This window comes from Protopterus annectens, chromosome 10.part0 (genome assembly GCF_019279795.1).
Source record: "Protopterus annectens isolate FY-2018-M chromosome 10.part0, PAN1.0, whole genome shotgun sequence".
Lineage (NCBI taxonomy): Eukaryota > Metazoa > Chordata > Ceratodontiformes > Protopteridae > Protopterus > Protopterus annectens.
This window is the reverse complement of record NC_056744.1, coordinates 640870927-640883066: the sequence shown is the minus strand read 5'-3', so window position 1 is coordinate 640883066 and position 12140 is coordinate 640870927. Positions and strand designations below refer to the sequence as shown.

The window sequence follows — 12140 nt, the reverse complement described above, 5'->3', positions numbered from 1 at the left end:
CTGATGCACAGCTGCATGAACTCTGATAATAAATGTATAACCAGAAAAAGGCTAGTAAGGGATTTACATAAAAAACAGTCACGTGGACAGTATCCAAACAAGTTACAGTGCAGATGCAGACATTTACAAGCAAAAGACTTTATCTTTGGGGGCTTTCAGTGCTTTTTTAATAGCATTTTTTTCAGGTAATGCACATTTCCTGGGTTACCTGGAGAAAACATTTCCATATTGTGCTACGTATACCTGCTGCTACAAAGTTGTTGCCATAGTATATGGTGGATATACATAATTTCTAATGCAATAAGTAGCATTTATGACACATCAGAACAACAGCTCTACCCCAATGACCCCCCTCTGCCGCAAGCATACAATCTCTGGTTCTTTTCTGAATGGGATGGGGTGTGGGGCTGGACTAATCTATCCACATTCTTGTGGTCATTGATAAGTCCATACCTAATGGCTAGATGAAAAGGCTGTAATGGCAAAGACCATCTACAAAATTTTTTGTTTGTATCCACTTGCTTGTCCAACCCCTATAGGGTTACATGGTCAGTTACCTTTACAAAGTTAAGGCCTCAAAAAATAATAGCTGTAAAGAAGTTAGTACCCCCCAGTAGCAAGAAAGTCTCCTTATATAAAAGAGTATTTTATCTGAGTTTCACATAAACAGTGGATTGGGTGCTTCTCACCATTTACGTCCTTCTGAGATAACAAGGATCCCAACCCTACTTTGCATTGGTGTACACAACAAATGGTTTAGTAAAGATATGAGCAACTAAGGCAGGCAGTAAACATAACATAGTTTTTAACTGATTACAAGCCTCATTTACCTCTATGGTCCAACTTATCTGGATAGGTGCTTTACCTTTTGTAAAGACTGCCAGAGGACAGGTAGTATGACTTTTCTACAGTAGCCTGCTAGTCCTATACTGGAACAAGACAGTTTTTGACAGATTCTATTTTTTTTTTCTTTTTTGGGTCTAGTTACCAATTACATGCCAAATGCATCTGGGTTCTGTCATAGAAAGCTTGTGTTTGTCAGCATTAACTGTAGACACTGCCTATCTTAAAGAGTCCAACATGGCTAGCAGTTTGGATAAATGTAACTCACAATCTTCTGAATAAATGCCATATACCTGGTGTGAGATTTTAGAACTTTATTCCTGAGCCTTTGAAAAGTGGCAGGAGCTCATGAAGTACACAGGGTAAGGTAGTATAATGAAAAAGACCACCAAGAGTGCAGAATACTGTCTTTTCTTTGGCTTCTTTGGTGTGTGATACTCTGCTACTAGCCTTACTTCAATCTAGTGTGTTCAAACACTGTTCTTTACCTAGTCTCTCTATGAGCTCATCCACTCCGAACTCTGGATAAGTGTCTAACCTGAATAGGGCATTCAGATTTTAGAAGTCATTGCAAATCTTATGGAGCTATATGGCTTGGGAACCAATATATCTGGGATGTTCCATTCACCGTGGGACTCCCCAATAACTCCTAGTTTAAGCATTTTCCACTACTTATTTCTTTTCCTTGGGACTCTGATATTGTGTGTGATGTTAGGTTTACCTTTTCTCATTGGATAGTTTCAGTATGACACTATATTAAATCCATTCTGCCAGGTAGCCCATTAAAAAAAACTCTTTATTTCTCAGTAGAAAGTTTTTTACATCTTGCTTCAGGGCCTTATAGAAATCTTTTGTCTATTTGAACAAGAGGGATAGAATTCTCTGATACCATACCATTGCTATCTATGTCAGTATCCATACTGACTACAGAAGCTTCATAGGTTCATAGGTAAGTACTAGGCTAGCTGCCCTTGTGAGCCATTTTAAGCCTAGCGAATTTCTCTTTTTGTGCTTGAAATAACCTCTCCCATTTGCTTATAGATTGACCTTACCTATCCATAGTTGATAATTATATATTACCCTTAATTAGAATAACTGGGATCATACCATAAATAATTTGAGGGGACCCACACATGGGATAAAGCATTTAGGAGCTGCATCTGTCCATTGGTAGTACAGGGGGGCAATCTTGGGGTATATTTTCTGTTTCCCATCCATAGATCTGTTGTGCTTGAAAATGGACAGAGATGAACTTTGTTTTTTGCGGATGGGGACTCCAGCTACCATCTGTAGATTTAACACATTTATGTGATATATCTTCTCTGTCTTTCTCTTTCCACATTGTCTTATTTTGTCGTCCACTTTGTTTATTTTCTTTGATATTTGAAAGTTTTTTTTCCATCCTGCTAGAAACTTATCTTCGGCAGAGGGGATCAATACTAGCACTTCTAGGTGTGTGACTACCAAACTGTTTACTTTTGTCTTAAATGTCAGTCTGTGGAATTCCATTTCCAGAAAAAATATTCACCACTTCAGTCACTGTAGTATTGTAGTCTCATTCAGTTTATCTACAGCTGGAAAGTTAACTTCTAGAATGATGGCCAAATATTGGTCATCTCTGAAATGAAGAAGATCTGTCACAATTGTGTATGTCATGTCAAAGTGGTATCTCATATGGATTCAGATAATGGAACTTGCAGGATAACTAGCAATTCAGCACAATTTACTATGTTGTGATATCTCTGAACAGTTGAATATCTTGAGCTCTGTCCTTAGATTTAACTATTCTCATGTGTGATTTATGTATTTTACTCCTACTCCATCACGATTTTTATCACTTGGGTGTAGCCACTTTATCACGCTAAAATGGAACACATTGAATACAACTTATTGCATCTACATTTGGATAATACTTTCTGATACCTAGATGTACTCTTGACATCTGATCAGGCCAATATTTAATTGTAATTTCATTGTGCAGTTCTGTCTGTCTGCCATTTAGAGTAAACTTTTTAAGCACTAGCAGAATATCACACAGCACATTCAACTGGGTAAAAATCCACAAGACTTTTAAACCTTCTTCCAAAAGATCTTCTTTTTGCTCTTTTACACATGCTATGTTTAAAATCCCAACATAGTGAAATGGCAAAGCAAACTGCAACTAAATAAAAGCCAACCCTGTGCAGGTGCCCTGTAGCCAGAAGATAACTTTTGTTCAACAATGGTTAAGCACTCTCTTCCTTTAATTGTGTTAGGGACTTCCTCAGAACCAAAAGTAAAAATACAGAACCTCCCTCTTTTAAAAACTTCCTTGTAGTGGCATTATACAATTCTCTTAAAGGCACACTACCACAAATTTCATGCAGTATTAATGCATGTACCATATAATAGTGATCTCTTAGTGGAGGTGGTCTGACCAAATCCTGATTTCCTGGGTCCTGTCTATGAGTGAGCTAAGAATCCAGTGAATTATGTAAGGGTTTATTCCCAGTTCAGACATTTTGTCAACTACATCTGAGCGTGGTACTGTACTGAACACCTTAACCAGGTCCAGGTAGGTGGGATGCACTATTTTTCTTCTCATCCCTTGCTTTGGTGACCTTCTCAAAGAAGTCCTCTGGGTTTATTATGTATGACCTTTCCTCAAGAAATCCAAACCGAGTTGGGTCCAGTGGCTGAAGGCTGTCCATGTCTTTGTTGATCATTTCCATAATTCATTCTATGGTTTTACATATTAGACTAGTCAGACTAATGCGTCTGTAAGTCCTAAGATCAGTTGATAGTCAACCTTTGTGAAGTTGGATAACTGTTGTGGTCCTCATTTCTCCTGGTATAAAGCATGCTTTGAGGTTTTAGTTGAAAAATGACTCAAGTGGTCCTGACAGGTAATGTTCCAAGCTATTTAGGAAGCATCCCGAGAAATTATTGGGGCCCATTCAGGGTGTGTTTTTGGCCTTAGTGAGAGCTGCCAGGACTTGTTCCCTGTTAATAGTTGGGGATTATGATAGTAGGTATTTCATGGGGGGAGGAAGTGGGGGTGAAATTTGAGCTGAATTTGTCAGCCAGTACATACGCTATGTCACTCTGCTTAGTAAAGGTGGCACCACTGACCACCATTTCAGCACACTGGTTTGTGCTGGTTTTGATCATGACTTTAGTTCAGAAGTAATGCTAGCTCTAGCTCGGGACAAATAGAAGTTCTTATGCAGAGTATTTTGTTTCTGAACAGAAATTATAAATCTTACTAACATAAAACAAAGATAAAGTTAATTTGCAGACTGTCAAACTGAAAATCCTTTGCAAGACAGCATTTGGCACTTTGATACAGAAAGTAATATCTCAAACACTCTAGTATTTCTTGAAAAAAGTTTCAGGGATTTATACTTGAGTACCCAGGTATCTACTGCATTTATGATTATCATTCTAACTATGAGGACTTACACAGTTCAACTATGTGTTACTAAGTTAAAATCATTTTAAGGTACAAAATGGAGAAAACAAACTGGTCAAAGTTTTAATTGGATCCACATACATAAAAAAAAAAATTACATGTGAAATTCCTCCCTGTATACCATGTGGAGAGATTCACTCTCACATCTCCCTTACTTAAATATACTAACACCACAGTAAAAAAAAACATGGAGAAAATGTAAAAGCCAAAAAACTTTGAATCACTGTTGGGAGACTAATGTCTGCAGTGGTTCTTAGTCAAAAACAGCAGTTAACAAGTAGCAACTTGGAGAAATGTACTAAAACTAAAACCTTATTCTATTCATACTTATGGCATAGATGCAATTGTGTGCACTGCACTGCACGGTATTAAAGATGGGTGGACTACTGTGCCCCTGTAAGTGGAGGTATTTTTAGTGTTTGCATATTTCCAGTAATAGAAAATGTCACCTTTATGGAGAAATATATAAAGGACATTTTGTCAAAAATGTTTGTTTTTAACATAATCAACTGATACACACACACACACACACACACACACACACACACACACACACACACACACACACACACACACACACACACACACACACACAGAAACAAACATATCCCTTTCTCTCTCTCTCTCTCTCTCTATATATATATATATATATGTATATGCATGTATAAACTTAGGTATTGAAAATGTGAATTTGTCCTTTCCTCCTTTCCTTGTTGCTGTGCTGTCTCTTAGCAGGAGATGGGGGGTGCAGAGAGGGCTTGCTGTCCTGCATTAAAAAGTTTGCAATATTTTGCATTTTTGCTGTTTTGGGTTTTCAGTCTTTCGAACTTTTGATGTTAAGACATTGTGTGTGTGTGTGTGTGTGTGTGTGTGTGTGTGTGTGTGTGTGTGTGTGTGTGTGTGTGTGTGTGTGTGTGTGTGTGTATATACATATATACATATATATTGATCTGCTGTGATAACTCAGCACAGATACTTTCTGAAAATCTGTTTAATTCTGCACTCTGAACATTATCCATATATTTTTTTCTTGACATTAAGTGAATATGATGAAACTTGTGAACTGCTACAGTGAAATCCCTACTCAAGCCTGAATTTGATGTGTGCATATAGGAGCTAATGTCCCAGATACATTATTAGTTCTTAATAAAGGCTTTTGAGAATGAATGATACCTAGAAACTTAGCAATGTATTGCCACTGAAATCAGCATTCCAACTTTAAGTACTTATATGTAGCTTAATGAGGACTTTTTCTTTTGTCATTTCAGGGATGCCTAGTCATGGCATATTTCCAGTGATCTGTAAGATTTTAGTTTAGTTGTTATGCTAGCCATACCTCTCAAACTCTTAACACAAGAAACCTGGACATAGCCTAAATAATGAGGGGACAAAGGCCTAAAATAGGGATAGAATTTAAATATTGCTCTTATAAACTTAGAAAGTTGCTAGAATAGCAAGATTTGTATCAGCATGTATTTTTCTGAAAAACATGATGTCTGAAGCAAAGTTTATGTCATTATTTAGTAACTTCATTCCCCAGTGATTTGCCAGAAAAACACAAATTTTATGAGGAATAGACCAAAAATATGAGGCAAAAATCTTGATATTAGAGAAAATTTGAATAGTTGAGAGGTGTGATGCCAACATACTACAGATAGGTTCTGGATATATATTGTATTCTCTCCCTGAAGAGATGTCATATGTCCAGCCTTTGCACTAGTCACATGTAAAGAAACTTTGTAGCCTTGAACATTCTGATTGGCAAGCTGGCCTACTGTTACTCCCTATTGGCATTCAATTATGACTTTTAAATGTTTTACCATATTCTAGTAAACACTTATGGACAGCATATTGGGATATCAAGTTACACATTTAACATAGGTTGTGTATACATAAATTTTATGTGAGCTTATATAGCAAGTAAAGTTCAATGCCTTTCAGTATCCAGGGTTGAGTGAGACCATTACTTTATTGATTATTTTAATGATTGTTAGTTTTTTCCTAAAGGAAACATAATGAGGAATGACATGGAGTTTTTGTATAATGCCATGTTCTGCATCTTATTGAAGTCATGGGGAATGGTTAACTTAGTGAGGAAGAATGTATTTTCTTTTTTGAATGAAAGCAGTTATATTTATCTTGATTTTTACAAAAGCTTTGTAAAGTATGTTGGCTTCTCTGTTATAATATATTTTTCACTTTAAAAAGTTGAGTTGACTAGCTATTCTGCTGTATGTGCTAGACCTTGGGAGTAAGGCTCATTTATGACATATATTAAGGTCCTCATCCATCTTGTAACATTATAATATTACTCTTTTGTTACATGAACTAATTGTATTATACACTGTGTATTTTTTCTGCAGTTGTTCTAACAGAGCTAATGTCCCTAACTCTCCCTGTCATGTTAATAGCCTCTCAACTGACTGGAGCGTTCTGTATCATCAAAATGCAGTAAAATAAGTGCTGCAGTGTAGTAATGTCTGTATCTGTCCCTTCTGATTTGAGATAGTTTCAAAGTGTTTAGCATCTAACCCTCTTATTTTTAAGTACAAAATTGCTGTGTTTTATTTTATGGTCCTGTTCATTCTACCTTGGTAACATTGAATTCTATTAGGGAACATGCTTATAATACAAAATCAGCTGTATTAAAATGCATTTTTGTGTATTAATATAGCAATAACCCACACCCAGAAGTGGGTTATTGCTATTATACAATGACATTATTTAAGAAAAAAAATACTTTTCTTAAATAATGGCATTGTATAATGCCTCCTTGCTGCCCTTCCACAGCTGTCTGGTATTCTGTGGCAGTTCTGATGTACTGCGCATGCATATGCTTACGCAATACATCAGACTGTGGGTGGAAGCAATGGAGAAAGCAAGATCTCAGTTGCTTTTTACAAACTGTTTCGCTATGTTAAATGGGTTTAACATAGCGAGACAGCTTTAAAAAAAGCAAAGGAGTCTCCGTTGCTTTTTTTAAAGCTGTCTCGCTATGTTAAACCCATTTAACACAGCGAGACAGTTTTGAAAAAAGCAACGGAGAAAGCAAGATCTCCGTTGCTTTTTACAAACTGTCTCACTATGTTAAACTCGTTTAATATAGCAAGGCAGTGTGAGGCAATGGAGATCTTGCGTTCTCCGTTGCTGTAAAAAAGAGTTATAGTAATGGAAAAAGTCTGGGCGACTGGACCTTTTCCATTACAATAACTCTGATTTACAACTTGCACGCTGACCAATCAGCGTGCACGTTTTTGAATATCAATGGGGGTCGTTGTATAATAAACAGTATATTCTTGATGCTATGTCAAGATAAAAATTCCAGCAGATGATATAGCATACAGAATAATATAATAATTGGTAACTGAACTGCAGTGGATAGCTACTGTTGTACTTTAATCACAACTCCACAAGGCAAATAGTCAAAAATGTATTGTCTCTACATTCTAAATGTTTAGTGTAACAGAGCTGCCATTAATATTCATTCCATTATAACAATTCTAAGACACTAATTTTGATGACATCTACTAAAGTACTTTGGATTTTCTGTTGGTTGTAAAGCACTTAGCTTGTTTGTCACATTTTTCTAGTGTATGCCAGAAATGTGGAGTTCACAAAGCAGGAGATGCAATTCTCATAAGGAGTGAACCGAAGTTGTAGTACTAAAAGGAATGCAGTTATCAAATGTCAGTGTACAGAAGATTCAGCATTGGTGTTCATGAGGGGTCAGTTTTGAGACCTTTTTGTGTGATTTATTTATAACCTCCTTGCCAGCTAGTAATGGTACATGGATATTCAGATATAATGATGATACCAAAGTGGGGGTTATTGCTGCTTGTGTTGACAAACAAGGGCTGTTGGAAAATCTGTTGAATTCATCTAACATCAGTAGAGAATTCTGTGACCCTCAGTTGCAAATTTCTTCACTTTATTGATGGTGATAATGGGTACCCATATGCCATTAATCAAGAAATGATTCTAGAGCAAAGTATTGTAAAAGATCTAGATGCATTAGTTGATGATCATCTTACATTTGTGGCTCACACATTGGCTGTATTTTTAGACACTGCTACAGAATTATGAGAAATGGCTAGTCTACCTTTAGCAGTAGAGAAGGAAAAGTACTTGCCCTCCTTTACAAATCACTGATTTCCACACACACACACACACACACACACACACACACACACACACACACACACACACACACACACACACACACACTTAAAGAGTGCTGTGGAGAAGTTTGTATGGATATTTCCATTTTTTTTAGAAAGCCTTAGAGTCCAAATTACATTTTCTAGGTAGCTATATGAAATGTAGAGTTTATCATATATGGAAAGGCAGAAATAAGTGAAATTATTCTGTTAGATATAGATTGCTTAGATGAGACTTAGTTCTGATATTTAAATACCTCAGAAATGAAACATTGGCTGCAACAACTGAACTTTACATCACACACAAGTGATAGATGGAATAATACCTTATTAATCTCCCTTTGCATAGATCAAAAATTTTGAATAACTCCTTCATGTTCTACTTGATAAAAATCAGTCTTCATCTTTGTCAGGACTTAGGGTACAGATGGGTAGTTATTTTTGGGACAAGGTTTATGAAGTTTATAATTTAGTATACACTCCCATGTAGCCTGTTTTGAGGATTTCAGCTTGCTGTATCATTACACTGAAACAATGAATTAGCAGTACCAAGCTGCAGTCGCTGATGCCAGTGGAAGCTTGTGATTGTCCCTGTTTAATGTTCCCTTTGTCAACCAGGAAACCAGGAAATTGGAAAATAAAGCAACACCCATGTATTGCATATGCGGATGCTGATGGCTTTTTGAACAGCTTCTGATAGAGTTACCCCTGCAAAATGAAAAGCATTGCTGTAAAATTTGCAGATCTAAAACCTTTGTAGTTGATGTGTAGAAACAAAACCAAAATTGCAAAGACAAAAAATTTTTGAAACCCCACATCTCATATTTGCATTGATTAGGAATCTGAAAAGTATGTGGTCAAATCAGCATGCATTTTATGATAATGAAAAGTAAATTTTGAGGCTATAAATGTAAAAACTGATTAGATCGTTGGCATCTGTATATTGAAAGATGATTAAATGTTTTCTAATAACTTTTGACAGATGTAATTATTGAGTTCTGTGTTGTAGAATGCATAAGACAAGACAGAATTTTTATAAAGGAAGACTATTGAAGAGTCTCTTTTACATTCAAGAGTCTAGTAAATGTTTGTTTTATTATGCATTTTAATTTTTTTACATTTTTTTTTACATTTTTGTAGGTGGCAGACCTTTGGTTCTGAGTTTTGGAAGCTGTACCTGACCACCATTTATTTTCAAGCTGGGGGAGTTCAACCAACTTGTTAAGGACTTCAGCTGTGTGGCAGATTTCCTTATTATCTACATAGAAGAGGCTCATGCAACAGGTACTAGATGAAATCAAAATGGGGAGCAGCAGTTTGAGTATATTAATAAGCGTTACCCAGCAGATATTATATGCGTCTGCAGTAGGAAGTGGACAGGTGCCACTTAAGTATAACTTCTATTATGAATCATTATAGATAAGTGACAAGTGTCACATGTTTAGCTTGTGATATAAAAGCATGTTTTATTTATGCATGTATTTTTATTCCCTCATCCTTTGTTGACCAGGTTAGTCTTACTAGGCTAGTAGTTCTTTTTCAGGGGAGACCCAAGGTAGTATTTTTAGTGAATCTTTTTTTTTAACAACATTTTCATGGTTTCCATTTTTTTTGAACTAACTAAATAAAGCGGGAGTGATGTATCTAGTATGAAGGGTTTATAGTCATTTACAAGCAGTACTGATAACAGGCTCAAAATTCAAATATTTTCTTCCACACCTCCAGGATATTAAAGAAATGGGAATAATGGAGAACATGGGACGCAGCTATTTTATCACTGTAACTTTTTGAATGTTCTGCTGGTAGCACAATTTGGCAGTCGTTGAATCATGTTGACAACTCTGGAGATAGCATGACAGTTTTTTTTTTCAATTCTTTCAAAGTGGGGAGTAGTGCCCCTCAACCCCTCACTCTAAGTATTTAAAAAAATATGTGTTGTGGGGGGCTAGGGGGTTGGCAGTCCCTCCTACTAAAACAATGATATGTCTATCTGCCTTTCTGTCCTATCAACCTATCTGTCTACCTGTCTGTTTATCTGCTTAGCTGTCTGTTGGTTTGACTGTCTCTCTTATCTGTCTAGCTAAATAGAAATTATGCCGGACCATGTGGCGAAAATCTGACATGCCTTTCTGTCTGTATGCCTATATCTAAATAAAAAAATACTGCTGGAGTGTGAAGGTACATGGCATGAAACTGAGTATAAACAAAACATTTGTCATGGGAGCAAATGGAGGAAATCAGAATAAGGTGACAATTGAGACAGAATGGAAAACAGTGGAACAGGTTAAATGCTTCATATACCTGGGAGAAGTGGTTGAAGAGAAAGGAAGTCTGAATGAGGAGGTCAAAGATAGAATCAGAGGGGCTGTAGCCAACTGGCACAGGGTATCAGGGGTAGTGCGTGAGAGAAGAATGTCAAAGTAGCTGAATAGTAAGGTTTACAAACAATGATGTTTAGAAGATTTGGGAGAAAGGAAAAAGGCAAGAGGAAACAAGAACATCCTATGAAGAGATGGAGGGACTGTATGAGAGAAGATCTGTGACAGTCAGGCATGACTGTTGGAGAAGGTAAAGAGTGGCACTAAATTGAGAGGTAGCAGCAGTTGAGGTGCCATACAGCCCCTATTTAGAAAATGGGGAAAAAGGGGACTGATGATGATGATCATACATACCAAAAGGGGCGTTGTATTCTATGATGACTCTGACAAGGGAAAACAACAGTGTTAAGATGACTTCTTTGGATCTCAAAGGTATTTCCTTTGAAGTTAACTGGGCCAGATGAAAGGATTCCCTGATTATGGTGGTAACATGATGAATAAATGAAGCAGACTAGTCCACATAAGTACTCTGGTCTCTTCCGACCATATCTGTCTGTAGAGGAATATCACTTTTAACATGTAAGCTGGAATCATTTTTTTGCCAAACGCTACTATGCTGCACTTTCTTCCATTTAGCTTGATGCCATTTTCAGTACACCAGGTTTATGCACATTCCAACCCTTTTTGAAGTGGTTTATTATCAATGGATCACAGGATAACAGTGCCCAGCTTGCAGTCTTCAGCAAACTTGGTCAACCAACATCTTGAACATTGGCTTGGATGACTGCAAAATGAATGCTAAACAGGAGATGGCCAAGCACTGATATCTGTGGGTCCCACTAGTCACAATTTTATTTTCAGAGATGGTACCAACCACTGTAACAATTTAAGATCTGTTGGAAAGCCAGTTTGCAGTCTAGTAGACAACCTAGGGTTTATATTAAGTTTGTGTAATTTTTCAATAATACTAGCATGGGGATTATATTAAAATCATTTGCCAGATTAAGATAAGAAGCATGCATGGAGAGACCACAGCCCCTGTATCCTTTTCAAAGAAGTTTACTAGGCTCAGGAGACAGGATCTGCCCTTTACAGAACCAAACAGATTGGATTCTATGTCAGTTAAGTTGCCTACATCTGCATAAGTGAGTGAGTTCTGCTATGTTATGTTCCATGGCTTTGCATTTAAGGTTACCAAAGCTAATGAGCCTGTAATTACCTGGACCTATATAGAGGGAGAACTCTTTGTGTAGGAGAGTCACAGCAGCTTTTCTACAGGTATCAGGCACAAAATCTGTGAGTAGGTTGAGGTTAAAAAGTTTAAGAACAGACTCATATAGTGCATCCTTAGCACTGATCAGAATGCAGCCT

At 36.9% G+C, this 12140-nt stretch overlaps 1 protein-coding gene across 1 annotated transcript in view; it reads left to right on the top strand.

The window, feature by feature from the left end:
- DIO1 (iodothyronine deiodinase 1) overlaps positions 1-12140 on the top strand; it is a 276560-nt gene that overhangs the window by 36984 nt on the left and 227436 nt on the right. The window contains exon 2 of the mRNA XM_044085472.1: positions 9592-9735. Coding sequence (XP_043941407.1) covers positions 9592-9735 — 144 coding nt within the window. The remainder of the gene's footprint in view (positions 1-9591; positions 9736-12140) is intronic.